This window comes from Rhinolophus sinicus, chromosome 5 (genome assembly GCF_057876585.1).
Source record: "Rhinolophus sinicus isolate RSI-liver-muscle chromosome 5, RSI-T2T, whole genome shotgun sequence".
Taxonomy (NCBI): Eukaryota; Metazoa; Chordata; class Mammalia; order Chiroptera; family Rhinolophidae; genus Rhinolophus; species Rhinolophus sinicus.
Genome location: NC_142505.1, coordinates 94,303,010 through 94,320,415, shown reverse-complemented (window position 1 = coordinate 94,320,415; position 17,406 = coordinate 94,303,010). Strand labels below are relative to the sequence as shown.

General features: G+C 42.5%; 1 protein-coding gene across 3 annotated transcripts in view; it reads right to left on the bottom strand.

Moving 5' to 3' along the window:
* SGCD (sarcoglycan delta) overlaps positions 1-17,406 on the bottom strand; it is an 837,085-nt gene that overhangs the window by 137,308 nt on the left and 682,371 nt on the right. For all 3 annotated transcript variants that reach the window (XM_074313830.2, XM_074313831.2, XM_019750404.3), the window contains one exon: positions 5,904-5,991. In XM_074313830.2, the coding sequence (XP_074169931.1) occupies positions 5,904-5,991 (88 nt within the window). The remainder of the gene's footprint in view (positions 1-5,903; positions 5,992-17,406) is intronic.

Genomic DNA, 17,406 nt, shown 5'->3' with positions numbered 1-17,406 from the left:
GAGAGAGAGAGAGAGAAGAGGAGAGGAGAGAGAGAGAGAGAGAGAGAGAGAGAGAGGAGAGAGAGGGGAGAGAGGGGAGAGAGAGAGGAGAGAGAGGAGAGAGAGGAGAGAGAGGAGAGAGAGGAGAGAGAGAGAGAGAGAGAGAGAGAGAGAGAGAGAGAGAGAGAGAGAACATTAGGCTCATTGCATTTAATTACAATGAGCTCTTCATAGAGTGCATACATCTGACAAGATTGTATTGGACTTTAATATAAGTGGATTGGTTTCCAGAAGCCAACCGTGAAAATCAGTCTCATGACTTTAGCCATGTCCTGTCAATTACTTTTAATCATACGCTCTCAGGCTATGATTTTAAAGACCATCATGCCTTTCCTTCAAGCTAATGCTTGAATGAGATTTCTCTCAGCTAACCATCAAATTACTGTCAAATATTTGTAGGTATAGGTTTGAGTGTATTGAGGCACAAGAGGCTCACCACCTCTTGAAGCAACCAGCATATCTTTGGCTAGTCCTAGCTGCTGAAAAGGGCGCCTGTACATTCAGCTGAAATCTGTCTCACTCTTTCTGTACCCTTGACCCCCTGGCTGCATTTGACATCAGACAGGTCTGTTTCTTCAGTATACCGATCATTTCCTGGCCGAAAAGGCTATAATATTTTGCAATTACTTGCCTAGGAAATTGTTGAACCATTTATGCTGGGATTTCTTTCCATAAAAAATAAGTTTCAAGGGTTTGTCATATGACAACAGATATTATTCTTGAAGGTGGGGCTGCAGAAGACAAGGCCCCCGTCTGCTTCCATAGCACTTATCTTCTGACGGAGACAGACAGATGTCAATTTAAACACTGATTGATAAATAAATAAAACCCACAGAGAGTTTTGGGTAGTTTGGGGAACAAACAGGTTCACGTGTTAGAATTCCTAAAAAAAGAAAGGAGACATTTCAGTGTATCTGAGCTGGAGCCACCTGAATACATGAAGTTTATCAGAATAACCTGGGAGTGTAATCACCCTCATGGAACCTAGCTCGGATCAAAAGGAATTTATCTTTTGATCTAGAAATTCATACAGAAAAAAATTATATTTATATTTAACCAAATCTGCCCAGGAGAGTCTGAGATAGAATTCTGTTTCCTTCGAGTTATTTTTCCAGACAGTGTTACTTATGAATAAAACGTAGTAATGAAAGGGCCCACAATGCCTCCCAGGCAGACACCACCAGGAACACCCCTTGCTGGGAGGGAAAACACACACGTGGGAAACCACACGAGACGTCTCAGTAACAAGGAAGAACTTACTGTAGTATTTGGCCTTCTATGAGGTTATTTGGGTCAGGGTTTAAGGAAGCAAAGCTTTGCTGTGGATTAAATGCTGTCAGGAAGTAGGAATCATCTTATAACTGTATCTTAATAAATCTGTTCTAGAAGTAGGGAAGACCAGAGCAATGCTAGAACTGTCATGGATAAAGAAAGAGCAGGCATAAAAGCTAGGATAGAGAGATGTTTGTTCAGTTTGTGGTTTGGGTAAATGTTCTCATTTTTGTCTGCGTTCAGAATGACCTTTGTTCAGAGACATGTTTGTGTTCAGAGCTGTCTTTGTTGTTCCTTTGTCTTGATCCGGCATGGCCACCAAGTGGCCTTGTCTGGTGTGGATGTTCTGTGAAATTATTTATGGTTAAACAGGAGAGCGCTGAGGACTGGCTAATAGTGCCAGGCCGGCCCCTGATGTCTGGGGCTTCTTTCCTTTTCTTGTCAAGGCTATCAGTCTAAGAATCAGAGGATAAGAATGATGTCTCAACTCTCTCATTTTCTGGTAATGTGACTTTGAGCAAATCATTTGATCTTTCTGAAGATCTCATTTTCCACCATCCATAAAATTGGACTATCACCACCTAGTCTACCTACCCCCATAGAAAGAAGGATCAAAAGGATCACACTATACACTGTGTGTATAAAAAAAACTTTGTAGGCAGAAAAGTGCTGTGAAATGCAGAGGACGCTCTTGTGATTATCATCAGCATTGCGACCACGAATGACCATGACCATTTTTCTAATGCAGTGGCCACAACATATTGAAGAGAATTAATGATAAGCATCTTGTAGTGAGTGCACTTGCCTCACGCACATAATCATGTCAATTTGGCAGAGCTCATCTCTTGTCAGAACATCCATACTAGCCTGCTGACAAAAATAAGGACATTGGACGGGCTCCTTAATGAGTGGGGGATTGAAATAGCAGATATTGCACGGCATTTCCAAATGGCATGGGGCCTGGAAGTTATCTTCTCTGACTGCCTCCATGCTGTAGGTGAGAAGAGCAAGTGGCAGCAAGGTTAAGGGCTCCTCAAGGTCACCAAGTGAGCTAATGGCAGATCTGGGTCTGGCTGAGCTCTCAAAATTATTCCACAGAAGAAAAAGGGGTGTTTATTTATCTAGGAAGGAAAAGGGGGTTGGAGCCAACACAGGAGTAACAGCTAGGAAAGGAGCTTTTGGAGGATGAGGGGAAGTAGAAAGATGGGGACCAGGGCTAGAGAGATCCTGAAAGAACAGAGATGCACATGAGGGCTTCGGATTAGTTGTCCTGGGAGGAGGGCTAAGGTGCAGCTGCCTCCTTGGTGACACCAAAAACTTGAGGAAAATCTGTAATATTTGTCAATGCTTTGGGGTTGTTACCCCTTTTTTTAGAAGGGAGATTGAGAATCAAGAGGTCAAGACGTGCTAATGAATGAATGAATGACCTCCGAAGGGGCCCATGTGAGCACCGTTTGCTCTGGATCCAGTCAGATGGCAAAGTGGTGGCAGGAGTAGGGGACACAAATACCTGTACTTTGCCTCCCTCCATGGACTTAGGCGATAACATGAGATATGGCCCCTGAAGCGTCGAGAACACCTGCCTGTGTGTGAAATGTGCTTCCTCTGAACTTATGAATGGGACATGAGACGTACAGGAGAGTGTGCTGAGGAGACGGCAGTACTCAGAGAACACAAGACACACGTTATCTTGCATTTCAGGGCTGCTCAGAATACGACATGGAATTTTCCACGGGCAGAACCATTTGGGTACATAAAGGTCAGTAACGGTAGTTTAGCAAAAACTCCACGGAGTGCTGGTTCAATGGTACAGTCGGCTTGTGCTCTTGTTGATTTCACCTGGGACTGCCAAACCTCCTCAGACCTGGTGAAATCTCAAAAAAAATGATTCTAGAGAGACATGCAAATGGAATTGGAGACTGCTCAGGAGGTCCCTTGGTGAACCCATGGTTCCTCTGTGGGATGGAAAAAAATCACTAATGGTAACTCGAAACTAATCTTCAATTAATCTCCATCTGTGCGTGGTAGTCTGTGTGTGACGTCACTGATTCCCCAAACAGGAAGATCTTACCAGGATACATCAGCAGGGTCCCAGTCATGCCACGGCCACAAGTTTGGGAGCTGGAAAGGCCTGGGGCCATGCAGCCTAATTGCTTTCCCCACCTCCCTTGACGCTGGGACCTTTGCCCACTCTGGCAAGAGGCTGTGGAAGGCTCCCCCACTATTTTTCTTCCTGCAGCTCAGTGGGTTTCCTGTCCAGCCCCACCACGGAGGAGACACTAAATCAGCCGCAGTATCAGTCAAATAGGCATTTGTGGTGTAGCCTAGGAACTTAACTACCACTTAAAACACTGTTTCGCAACACAAGATTACCTGAATCGGTAACACTGGAATTTTTTTCTGGGCTTTTGAAACATTCTGTAGATAAGCAGGAAAATTCTTGACTCCTCTGGATTGCCTTAGTAAACCTGGCCTCTTGGACGACAGGAGTCATTTGCTGTGGGATAGATGCACCACCAGGTACACTACCAGGTGGAACAGGCTTTAGAAGAAACTGGCTCCTGGAAGTGCTGTGTGCTGTCCATGTGTGTAACCGTAAAAAGAGAACCCTGAAAGAGCACTTCAGAGGTAGGGCTGTGTGTGTGGGAATGCTTTAGAATTATACTATGGACACATCTATCCTCTCTAGAAATCATCTTAAAGGGCTCCTGCTGGCTGGTGATAGATGGCTGTTTGCTCATCTCATTTGAATATTAGCTACCTCAGGCCTTGCCTGCGGAGTTAGGGATAGGTTTGCCAGCTTCCAAGAGGGCCCGATTTGGGCAGGGGAGACAGGAAAACGGAAGGCTGGGAAGGAGGGAGGTAAGAGAGAGGAGAAAATAGAAGGGAAAAGAGAGAGAAGGGGGAGAGACAAGGAGGAAGAAAGAAGGGGCAGAGTGAAAGAAGAGGGGGAAGAGGAAAGAAGAGAGAAGGGGAAGAAAGAGAGAGAGAAAGGGAGCATGGGGGAAGGGAGATGGGAAAATGGGGAAAGTGGGAAGGGGAAGTGTGGAGAGGAAGGAGGAAGAGGAGGGCAGAGAGGGGAAAGAGAGCAAAGGGGAGGAAGAGGGGAGTCAGGGGGAGAAAATGGAAAGGAGGAGGTGGGGATGGAGAGGGGGAGCGGGAAGGAGGGAGAGGGCAGGGGAGAGAGAGACTGACTGACTGAGTCTTGCTGAATAATAATAATTTGGCAGTTCCGGCTTTATTAAAACAACATCTTTCAAGTAAACCAAATATCCCACTACAAATAAATGGCAAACGATCAACGGGCTAAATAAGTTCCTTTTGGATGCGGAAGTCTGGGGGCCAGAGGTTGGATTTATTTCCCGTCTGGAGGTAATTTTCACACACGCCACTTAAATCACTGCTCACTGAAGCTGTTTATTTAGTTATTTAGCACTGTGACTAGGCCAGATGTCCTACAAGCACCACGGACCATGCAATCGCAGGCTGGAACAACGTGGTTATGGACTATGGGCTCTGCCGTGCAGCGATTCCTCCCACGCCTGTGTTTTCCCTGGTAGATGGTCCAAGTCACCCCCTGGCTGTGGAGCATCTACAGGCAGTGCTCCTGCGAGGCACACAGTGGGGCTCTTTCCCCAGCAGGACTCTGGGCACAAAGGCACCTGTTTCCCCATGGCATGTGCATTGGTGGGGCCCCAGATGTTGTAGTCACAGTAACGTTTCAGGGCATTTGGGCAACTGGCTTCAAAAATGTCCATCTGTATACTTTTCCTTCAGCCCTGGAGCTAAACAAATGGCATTCTCTGACTGGAAGTATAACAATGCCATTCAGACGCACACCCCTTTCCCTTTCCACTGTGGGGTGAATAATGGCTCCTGTTTACTGCTGCGTGTAACCTACAGAGGGGGCACTGGCCATACCACTCAACGTATTACCACAGCCAGGAGGCCCATGTTTATCACTGCAAGCATGGCTGTGAATAACCAATCCTCGTTTAAATTTTAGGAACATGCAGCTTAAAACCCAGTGGGTGCTTTCCATAGTGGTTAGGAGCAGATCTGCTATGTTAAAAAGAACCACACAAAAATATTCAGTGAAGGTCCATCTGCATCTTGCAATTGAATTAAGGTTCAAAGTCAGCACGTACCACAAATACGGCATGGATTCAAACGACCATTAGAAATCCCCTTTACGCCCCATAAAGTATGGTGTGCATGGTTTTGTGTATACTGGGCTCTCTTTCAATTAATTCAGCACAGTCAGCCTTTCCTCCAGCGTTGGAGCAGAAAGCTTATCTGTGGTTGAGCACCCGATGAAGCAGCTGGCTTCTGTTTAGGGGCTATGCTACATGGAAAATAGTTTATTCCGCCCTAAACAAACATTACTAAATCTGCATAAGTTAAATGTGTGTATATGACAAGACGCTACCCTTTAGTAGATTCATGGAACACATGCCACCTTCTCTCTCTCTCTAACACACTGTAAAATGTGTTAGCAGACATTTCTTTCTTTAGTTCACATGGTGCTTCATTCAATTTTTGGTTCTGAGTACTTAGCATGGACTAGGCACCACCAAGTTTTCTTCTCTTACCTGTTATCAGCTGAGTTAGCACTTTAGTCTGGTCATTGAGAATGTTCACTGTCACATTTCTGGCTGATTTGAAATACAGGGCATTACCCTGTAATAAGAAAATAAGAGAAACACATGAAAATGGCAGCAGATTTCTAAACGAAAAACTGAAATCGCAACTCTCAAGGGGCTGCACTGGTTTAAGCCAAGTTCTCACTGATGTGTCTTGATTTGAAAACTTCAAGTGTTTAATGATCCCCACGTACGTGATAATTAACTGGCATTTGTCCAAAATGGATTTCCTCCAAAGAGACACACAGAGAGACAGACACACATTCAAAGATTTCCCTAACACACACACACACACACACACACACACACACACACACACACACACGAATCAGAGACAAAGGGTGACACTGAGCCCTGTAGATCTAAAACCCCGCAGTCCTAGCATTGGCACATGGGGTGATCAGGGATGACTGACAATCTCCTAATCTTACCCTTCCTAGTTTACAATTTCTCTTAAGGAACCGTACAGAGTCCTTAATGGAGACCAGAAAGCTTATGTAAAATACTCAATGTCTGCCCCTCTGGCATGTCCACCGGTTGTCAGAATCCAGGTGCTCCTGAGGAGACTGAAATCTCTTTGTGCAGACATTTGCCACACAGATATACAAAACCCAGAAGACCCTGCATCTCCCATTAGGTTCCTGCCTCCCTTTTCTTGTTTCCAAATTTCTTTTCCTTCAGCCTTTCTCTGCCTTCATCCAATTCGTGCTTGATCAAAAAGGCCACCCAATTCCTTTCTCAAGAATGACTCAAAACAGGGGTTGGCACGTTTTTCTATCCAGGGTCTGATAGTAATAATATATAGGCTGTCTGGGATGTATAGTTCTGTGGTAACTATTCAACTTCTAACTGCTGTTTTGGTGCAAAACAGCCACAGACAAATGGGTATGGCTGTATGCCCATAAAACTTTATTCATAAACAATGAAATCTGAACATCATATCATTAAAAATATTCAAACTTAAAGTAATCTTATTGTATCTTAAAATATTATTCTCCCCCCTATCATTTGAAAATATAAAAACTATTCTTAGTTCACTGGCTACATGAAAACAGGCAATGGGCTGGATTTAGCCCACAAGCCATAGTTTGCCATCCCCTGGCTTACTTGTTTTCCCTTTCCTGGAGTAAACTAAAGCCATCAACTAAAGGATGCATCACTGACAGAACATGTCAGTAATCAGATAGGTGTGTAGAAAAAAGAATATGGAGTGCCATTGTTGTCTTTCCAGAACTTTGTTACATCTTGGCATATATCGACCTGAAAATTCAATAATACCAGTATGCACTGAGTCCCAAACAGAAAAAACCATTGTCCTAAGAATTGTCAGGAAAGACAGGCAAGACTCCGTCTTTACTTTGAAAGTCTTATGTTCTAATGGGGACAAGGAGATGGGCACAGATATCATATCAGACAGAGAACAGTAGGGTGATGAGGGAGGTACAAACCACATGTGTGGGAACTTTCCTGAAGGGTAAGATTATTCATAACTTAAGGCTCTGGAGTGGGATGCAAAGGAGATATTCATGCTTGAGCTGAGCCTTGAAAAGAACAGATACAGTTTGATCAAGTTGACATGAAAAAAGGAGGTCATGGAGGTGGGAAGGTTATGGACTGATTGTCTAATGTTTTTTTCCTTCAAAAACTGGTAGGTGCAGGATGGGGTTAGCGAGCCTCGCCTACTGCCTGCTTATGGCAGAGTGGCAGGGCCGTACTGAGGTGGTTCCCACAGGCCAAGGAGGGCACGGGGTGGCCATTGCCAAGACATATTTTCCACAGATGGTCTGGAGTCATGGTCTTTCTCACCCAAAGTCAATGGCTAAAATGGATGATCAGTACTCAGGCTCTGAATAACCAGTCAACCTTGGGTGAGAGCTGTGGTCCTACTGTCAGGGAGACAGATGATGACTTCTCTACCTCAGGGCAACGATTGATTCACTGTAATCCCTCCTCCTCAACAGTTTGCCTGATAAAAAGAGGTTTTATTTATTTTTTAAATTGCTTCAGGGAAGAAGAAATACATTAAATCTAATATTGACATTTTTTTTTTTTTTTGTCCATTAGGAAATAAGTATTAGCCAGAAACAGTTTCTTTGGCATTACTTCTGGCAGTGCTTAGTGCTTCTACTTAAAACTTAAAAACAATTCAAGTAATGTGAAAATTCAGAACTTGGAAGCTGGACAGGAGGCTATATGTTTCTAGAAGTTAATGTTCTAACGTTTCTCTTTGTATAATCAGCAACCTGGCACTGCAGAAAGAAGAGTGACCTGGAATCAGAGAACTGGATAAACTGCATTACCATTGAACAGTGTGTGACCTTGAGAAAATCACTTCACTGTTTTGTGGTTCATTCTTTGCATCTACAATCTCCGGGCTAATGTAACTGAGCACTCGCTCTGTGCCAGGTTTGCAGTAGGAGCCTGGAGTCAGCCCACCTAGTTTCCAATCAATATCTTTCCCTAGTTGGATAACTTGGGGCAAATTACTTAATTGTTCCAAGCCTCGGTTTCTTGATATGTAGGATGGTACAAATATGTATTATTAAATTATTAAAATGTATTATTAAAATTATTACATTCTATATGTAATTAACACATATGGCGCAGTGTCAGGCACACAGTAAGTCCCCGTAGTTGTTAGGGTAAGGGGACAGGGGGAAAAGGGGAGGCGTGATGGGGGTTGGGGGGGAAATGAAGGGGCAAAAGTGGGGGGAAAGGGGATGGAGGAAGAGAAATGAGGAAGGCCTTCCTTTCCCCTTCCTAATCCTTAGATCCAGTCTGTGCAATGAGTCAGGGAGTTGTTCCATTTCCAACATTCTCTGTTTCCGTATTTCAAAGGATCTCCCTATATCTGGCTGTTTCACTACTATTTTTCAAATCCCAGTATCTTCAAATGCCACCTGCTTACTCTTAATATAATTTAAGTAATTCTACTATGGGGAAAAAAAAATTCCTAACAACTTACATCAAGGTTTACAGCAAGAGATATAAAAAAGCCACCATTCCTTTTTATTACCATGTCAAAATACTGTAATTCAGCGTTAATTGTTCTAATATACTTTCTGGGGAAGCAGAGTCTTTGCTACATCAGGGTTTAAACAAAGAGTGTCATGCTAGCTTGGAACACATTGCTGTAATCCTCCCAAGTACCCTATCACAGAAAGATTACCAGGGGGGAAAAAAGCATTAACCAGCTAACAAATGGCACAGCAGCTGGGTGGTGCAATTTTGTGTGGCTCTCTGGTTCTGCTTACTGAGACTAAACCAGGAAAATACCAGCCAAGCAAAGAGTTCCTGAGGTCTCTGGGCATTAGAACAAGCTGGGGAAATGCTCTCTGTCATGTCCGAGGAGAAGCTAAATTCTGTCCTCTCAGCTTCTTCTTTTCCCCTGGTTCTCCCACTCACCATAGCAGCCTCTGGGCCTAGAGAGGTTCATTTCTGCTGCAGGAGAGCCTGCTCTGTGGTCTTTGACTTTCACTAACTGACCTCATGGCAACCATCTGAGGACAAGGGGTTGGTGGGGAACTGCCCAGCGGTCAACTCTGCCTGGCAGAAAGGAGTCTGGCAGACCTGTGGCTGGTGAGGAAGACGAGCGTTCGGGACCAGGTCAGCCCATGGTTCTGGACAGAGGGCAAGGATGCCTGGGAGACTCAGAAGGGAGACAGTGCATCATCTCTCCTACAGTAGGAGAGGAGGACAGTCCCCAAATTTGGGGGGTACTCTCCCCAAATAATGAAAGCACACAGCCTTTTGACAGAGAGGAATCACCATCACATCTGTTTCTCTAACGCAAAACAGGCAGAACAGAATCAAATTTTTTCTGGATGACTCTAGACCACTGAAGTGAAAATAGAGTTAGTCCACGACGCCCTCCAGGGGCTACTGTATGTATGTGGCTATTTGAATACTAAATGGCTCCATCATGCCAGCATTTTAAAATTATTGTATCTGATTTTAAAAACTGTATTATTTATTCTTATATCAAAACAGTACATGTAAACAACAAATACCACAAAACGTATATCAAAGAGCAATGGTTCATATCTCTCACCACTGCAAGACCTTTCAGCGTGCTAGTGTATCTCACCTCACAGGGTGATCAGATCACAAATTCCTAACTGGGCAGGTCATGGCAGGTAGTCATCACGCCCCAGCCTATAACTTCCTTAGTAAAAGGTTTAAGCCAGCCCTGCCCATTTTCTTGTGCATCTGCATTAACACACCTTTGAAATGCCAGAAATAAACCTCTTTTCCAGACTCCTCAAAGGCATAACCACCCTCAAGGGAGCATATAATCTTGCTAACTATCCTGTACCTTGCTTTCTCCCACCTTCCTGTAATCTTCTTTACTTTCCCTCCTTAATTCCAAAGGTATAAAAGAAACTGCAAAACTGCCATTTTCTGGAGCATTTGAGATCGTGCTTCCCAGAAATTTCGTCGGTTTTGGCTCAAATAAACTCTTGTAAAGGTTCTCTACAGGTTTGGACATTTCTTACATTGATACCAGGAAGCTCTTTTAGGTATTGCCCACTGTGTGGCCTAAAATATGCTTCTATATGATCTCTTGATTTATCAACTTTAGACATTATTCACTGAATATCTGCAAAATTCCTTACAAATTTGGTTAAATTAATATTCAGACTCTGCATTATTATGATTCTGTTATATTGTCCACATCTGAGCCAAGTAGGTGTTCTTTAACTACATGTCCTTTTTCTTTTCTTTTTTAATTTTTTAAATTAAATTTATTGGGTTGACATTGGTAAGTAAAATTACATAGGTTTCAAGTGTACAATTCTATAATACATCATCTACATACTGCATTGTGTGTTCGCCATCCTGGGGTAAAAAGAAATGCTTCATTTTCTAAGTTTAATCCTTTTTTTTTTTTTTTTTTTTCAGGGTCTGTTTTTCTGGGAAATAGCTTCAACTGTAATTTCCCTTTCTGTTGATTTTTTTTTTTTTAAACTTCTACTATCATACTTACAATTTTCAAGAGTTTTTTCTTATTCTTTGAACTATCCTTTTTATACTATCCCTTCCTAGTTTGATTGACTTACTAGATGGAAATAAAAAAAAGCTGGTTGGAAGCTCTGTGTTTCCAGAAGGGTGAGACCTGCCACAGGGTACAATAGTGGGGATTTGGCTAACTCAATGGAGAACCTCCAAATGTCAGTATCTGTGGGCAGTCAGTACCTGAGTGCTAGTTTCATCAAACAGGAATTCTCTAACTCCTGCCAGGAAGGTGGTGGGTATAACTTTAGATAGAAGAGCCCTGAGTGTCCGAGGAGAAGGGGCCTGGGCATTTAGTTGTTCAGGGACAGACTTTCAAGTGAACCTGTTTCAGTGCCTCATTCCCGACTTTATTTGTGTCTAACAGCACGAGCCCAGAGGCCCTTTGGTCAAACTTTCTAGAAAACAATCCTTGTATTCTCTGCTAGGCTGTGGAAAGGTATTTGCTTAGCTGGGCCAACTGGGCATGGGATCTGGGGATAGAATGGAGAGTGTAATTGGTTTATATGCAGATTTTTCAGAGTCCTCTTTTTCAGCCCCACTCCAGGTGCATTAGGACCTTTGTGGGCCCTCGACACTGTACCTAAAATGTCTCACAGATAAGTGACCCTAGTCTACTCACTACATACTGTGGCTTTCAATCCTACAGGGACATCCAGTTCTCATTTCCCCACGTTCCATCATTTTCTCTCCGTCACTTTCTCTCCCTTTCTCTACGACAACGCAAATATATTCCTTTTAACTTTTGTTCTCCACGTTTTTAGTGGGGTTTTTAAATGAAGCAGAGACCTATCATTTCTCCTTGCAATCAATTTGTCTACTTCTAATGCCACTTCATCCTACTGCCGTCTTAAGAGGAAAGCAGGTTAAAATGGTGTGCAAGTCAAGAATAGGTGGTCTCTGGCCCTGAACCCAGAGCATCCTTTAAGCATTTTATACACACTGACTGAGTACCCTGAACATGTCATACACTGTTCCAGGCCCTGGAGAATGGAAACGATATGACTTTTATCTTTGAGAAGCTCTTTGCCCAGGGGGACACTGAATCAATGCAAAATTACCATAACAACAATGTGATACGACCTCCACTGATATCTATGCTCCCCTGGTGTGAAAGGCACAGATTTTAATATTCGCTTTGATGGCAGCCCTATAGCCACAGTCTGTTCTGAAGTAATGTGGCCTCCAGAAATTACTTATCTTGAGAATCCTACACGGTAGTATATTTTCCTTGCCCTCTGAGGAACTAACAATCTGATCTGGGAATTGAGATAAACGGAGAAAACCACAAGACAGCACAGAAACCACCTGCACATTCAGGGAAGGCTTTCAACTCTCAGTGTGAATGACGTTCAGAGAGGAAGGGATCAGCGTGACAGGAATCCTGAGGGGTCTTTCCAGAGTAGAGTTTGGCTGGCTTTTTGTCTTTTCAGGGTGGTTCACAATAACATACTTTCCGTCTCATGTTAACTTAGACAATAAGGGAGGCTGGCCTTGTGGAGTGAAGGTTCAGAGTGTGAATTGTGGAGTCAGACAGATTTGGACTTGCATCCCAGCTCTGCTTTTTACTAACTGTGTGGCTTTGGGTCATTTACATCCTTTGAGCCTCGGTTTCTATATCGATGAAATGAAGTTAAAGGCTACCGAATGGTGTTGATATGAGGACTAAGAAAGACAATATGTGTCAAGTGCCAAGCACAGTGGCTACCAAAATACTTTATAAACTCTAACAAATAAATGAAACCTACAAATAAATAAATGAAACCCACATTGGGACGGCTTCTTGGAAAACAGCTGATTCTAGCACTGGGCAATAAATATAAAAGATGAGCCTGGAGCGTCTTTTAGTGCCAGAAAGGAAGAAGTGCTCAGAAAACAAATGAAACAAACAGAAAAATATCCCACAATTATGGGAGGATGTCAAAGGGACACAGGTGACAACTAAAAGAGCACCCAACGGCCAAAGCTGGAAGAATATGAACAACAAAATAAATAACATAGTACTGAATTATAACCCAAAGCATAAAATAAATATCCATGAGTCAATACTGATATAAATAAATGACCGACTAGATAAATAAAAGGGAGAGAACAAGCACATCTCCCATATAGAAGAATTCCAAACAATTTCCATAGTTAACTCCCTACTCCTTAAAGGCGGCTTGCACGTAGTGATTTCCTTTCAAAGAGCATGGAAAGGGGACGGTAACTTCACAATGGAGAAATGTGACAAGTACTGTCTCAGCCAGGTGATCAAGGCTGTTAACAGTGATGCCATGTTGATAGTACGCACCTTTGATATATAAAGTCTAACAATTAAGTTCACGAATGTTGCAACGATGTTGCTAACTTTTTTGATATCAGAGGGATTATTCGTTATGGATGCATACCAACTGGACAAACAGTTAACCAAGGTTACTATTTGGAAGTGCTGAAAAGGCTGCGTGAAAAAGTTACAGGATCTGAACTTTCCCCCAACAATTCATGGTTCTTGCATCAAGACAATGCACCAGCTCACACGGCACTGTCTGTGAGGGAGATTTTAGCCAGTAAGCAAATAACTGTATTGGAATACGCTCCCTGCTCACCTGATCTGGCCTCCAAAGGTAAAGGAAATATTGAAAGGAAGACATTTTGATGACATTCAGGACATCAAGGGTAATACAACGGCAGCTCTGATGGCCATTCCAGAAAAAGAGTTCCAAAATTGCTTTGACGGGTAGACTAGGTACTGGTGTCGGTGCATAGCTTCCCAGGGGGAGTACTTCGAAGGTGACCATAGTGATATTCAGCGATGAGGTACGTAGCACTTTTCTAAGGATGAGGTTTTGAACATAATTGTCAGACCTCATATGTGTAGAAAATGACACTTTACCTCTGTGGTCTTCCTCTTTAAAACTCATAGCCCCTATTTAATCATGAGAAAAACATCACAAAAATCTCAGTTGAGGATAGGTTGCAAAATACCTGACCAGTACTCCTCAGAGTTGGGGAGGTCATCAAAACCAAGAAAAGTCTGAGAAACAGTCACAACCAAGAAGAATTTAAGAAACATGAAAACTATGTAGTATCCTGGATGAGATCCTTGGACATAAAAGGGACATTAGGCAAAAAACTAAGGAAATCTGAATGAAGGATGGACTTGAGTTAGTAGTGCAGCAATGTTGGTTCATTAATTGTGACAAAAAAAAGTATGGTACCCTACTAATGTCAGATACTAGTAATAGGGGAGACTGGGTGTGAAGTACATAAAAAAAACACTCTGCACTATCTTTACAACTTTTCTACATATATAAAACTATTCTAAAATTTAAAAAAAAAAAAGTTTTTTATAAAGATATATTAGGCCACCAAATTCTAAGATCTAGAACTCCAGGAAGAACCTCAGAAAGATCCCCATCTCTGAGTAGGCAGGAAGCTTAATATAACACGGACATCACTAGCCTACATTATCATTGCTCACTAAATAATACTAACTCTTAATATGACTAGAAAAACAAAAACCTGACACAAACTTAGAGCTGTCATTAAAATCATTCTGAAGGGTAGTTGGTAAAATTCTCTTCTGCAAGCATCAAATGTGTCTATGACCCTCATTATTATTTTCAATAAGATGCTTTAGTTGTCTTTGCATTGACCCTATTAAAAGCATTACAAGTATTTAAAAACAACACTATAGTATCATTTCTATTTTACTTTGGAATATCTTTATTTTTTGAAAAACTTTGGCAGCCGTGAATAACGAAGCTACACTATGAAGCACTTGCTCAAAATCAGCTGGGAACAGGTCCAGTTTTTCCACGGTAACATTCCTGTTCAACTACATGCTGTGCTGTGCCCAAATTTGGGTGCATTTAGGTCTCTCTCAATATTTAACTAAGTTGAGCTGTTCTGTTTAACGATTCTTTAGAGCTGTCATGTTAGCATGTCAACACTGGAAGGGGACTGCCAGCTTTTTATGTGCCTGGCACTTTTTTGGCACCCACTAGGCTTTCAATAAATATTTGCTGAATAACTGAATGCCCAGATCAAATTAAGAGTCCACAGAGAGTTGTCAAGACAAGAAGTAATTAAATGAAGGTTGACATCCACTGTCAAAGAGATCTTTCAAAAGGCAAACGATTCAGGATGGTGGACGTGATCACCTAAACACAGAAAACAGTGTGGTAGGGACCAGGCTGCACAGATATACAATCAACAAATACTTGTTTACCACCTAAGGCGGTGTAAGGAACTGTAGGTGATAGAAATGAGAGTTGAGATGTTTAGTCTCTAGGTGACAGGGAGAAGCAGGGGCACCCATCATTACCCCAAATTCTTCCTGACATGAAGGTTAAATTATACCTGACATGAAGGTTAAATACCCTGGGCTTGTAGCCCCCATTTGGCGTGTGGTATGGAATATGTTCTCTTTCAATTGCCCCTTATCAATTCATTCCATTAACATCTTAAAGGTACCAATGAGGAAGAAAGCACTGTGCCAAGTGCTGAACAGGTGGCCTCTGCTTTCCTGGAGCTTACAAACCTAGTCTGGAAGATGGACACTAAATACGATTTCCATAAGTGATTCTGTCATTGCAAATGCAATGGGAGCAACGGATGCAAAGTAGGAGGTGAAATGAGAGCACATGCAGGGAAACCTCCCCTAATCTGCGCAGTGAGGGAAGGCCTTTCTACGGGAGAGACATTTTGGCTGAGATCACAAGGATGAGTGGGAATTTGTTAGCTGAACCAGGGGAGAAAGAACTTTTCAGAGAGAGTGACAGACTGCACTGGCTCTGAGGCAGAAGGGAGGGTGGTATATTTAAGGGACGGAGAGAAAGGCCAATGTGGTTGGAGCGTGATAATCCAGGAGAGGGAAACATGTCCCTCCAGTCTTGCCATCAGCTGTGTTAACACTGCTCACGCTGCTCTCTGATAAATGGGAATGTGTGATTTTGATGTAAGAAAACTCATTTATTTCTCCTTACAGATGGCTTCTTGGGGGTTCATAAAGAAATCCTTTCCTGCCTTAGTTCATTCTTTATATTCTCTTCTGTTGACATTTGAGTTCTACTTCTCATACTAAGTTTTTAGTGCCTCTGGAATCCACTGATGTATATACTTCAGGTGGGAATCCAAACAGAAGCCATTTTCTTCAACATCGTCTACCAAAGGACTGTTATTTCCTCCACTGATACGTGGTACCACCTTTATCATTTATTAATTCCCAAATATACATGAGTCTGCCTCAGGGCATTTTGGTCTGTTCTAGTGTGTGTTTGTTCTTGTGTCAATATCATATCGTTTTACGTCTGTGGTTTGTTGATATGTCTAAATATCTGATAGACCTGTCCACCCTCTTTGCTCTTATAGATCATTTATATGATACCGAACTTCCTCCAAAAATGCAAAGCCATTAAAAGTTTGTCAGCAGGGGAGTGATTTGAGCTGCTTTTCATTTAAACATGATCACTCTGACTACCTTGGGAGGACGGGCAAGAAAGAGACCACGCTTGATGTGAGAAGCCTGGTGGGATACGACTGCAGTTACCCAGGTGAGAAACGATGGCAGCTTGAACTGGAGTGGGGGCAGAGGGAGACAAGAAGAGAGGTTCAACATATATGTTTAAGATTGACAGGGGTTGATAAGGGATCGGGCTAGGAAATGAGGAAGGATCGGGATCAAGGATGACTCATGGTTCTTGGCAACTGGAGAGGTAGTAAGCCGTTTACTCAGACAGAAAACAGCGGGTGAGAGAAAGAATATTTGAGGGGAGGATTTGGTAGGTAGGAGGCTGGGGACTTAAGAATTCAGCTTTGGAAAAAGTAATTGTGAATTGCCTCAGAATCTGATACACTGGAGAGCGGAGTTGGCATTTCTTTCAATCCTACATCACATCTTTTAATGTCCCTTCTGTACACCTACAATGAATATGAAAAGCTCCTTTAGAAAAATGTGCACAATTAAACTATCTCAGCTGACAATGCTCACAAAAATCTGTGCATTTCCATGTTGATTCTTTCTGGCAGTTTAAATTTTGTTTTCTGCTTTCTCTAGAAATCATCAATGGGGATCCTATGACAGGGCAGACATATTAATATGCAATCCTTAACATAAAGGTAACATCTCAAGTCAAATTTCTCATATTTTCAAGGTTACAAAGAATTGAAAGAAACTTCTGGGCAAGTGAAAAATCAGTGATTCTCCTGGTGTGTGTCTCTGTGTGTGTAATTTTATCCAAAGGCTGATGGAGGGAGAGGTTCTAATTACATATACAGTAAATAAGTCAACAGGAGACATAAAATTATGAATGAATTTTAACTTGCTAGTCAAGCTTCCTGAACTATAGCTAACTCCATAGGAGAAAAAGGAAGTGCGGATACATTTTCCTCTTTTGGGGTGAGGTCACACATGAGGGCTCAGTGAGATACCTTGGCTAGGAAGGACTTCTTTCAC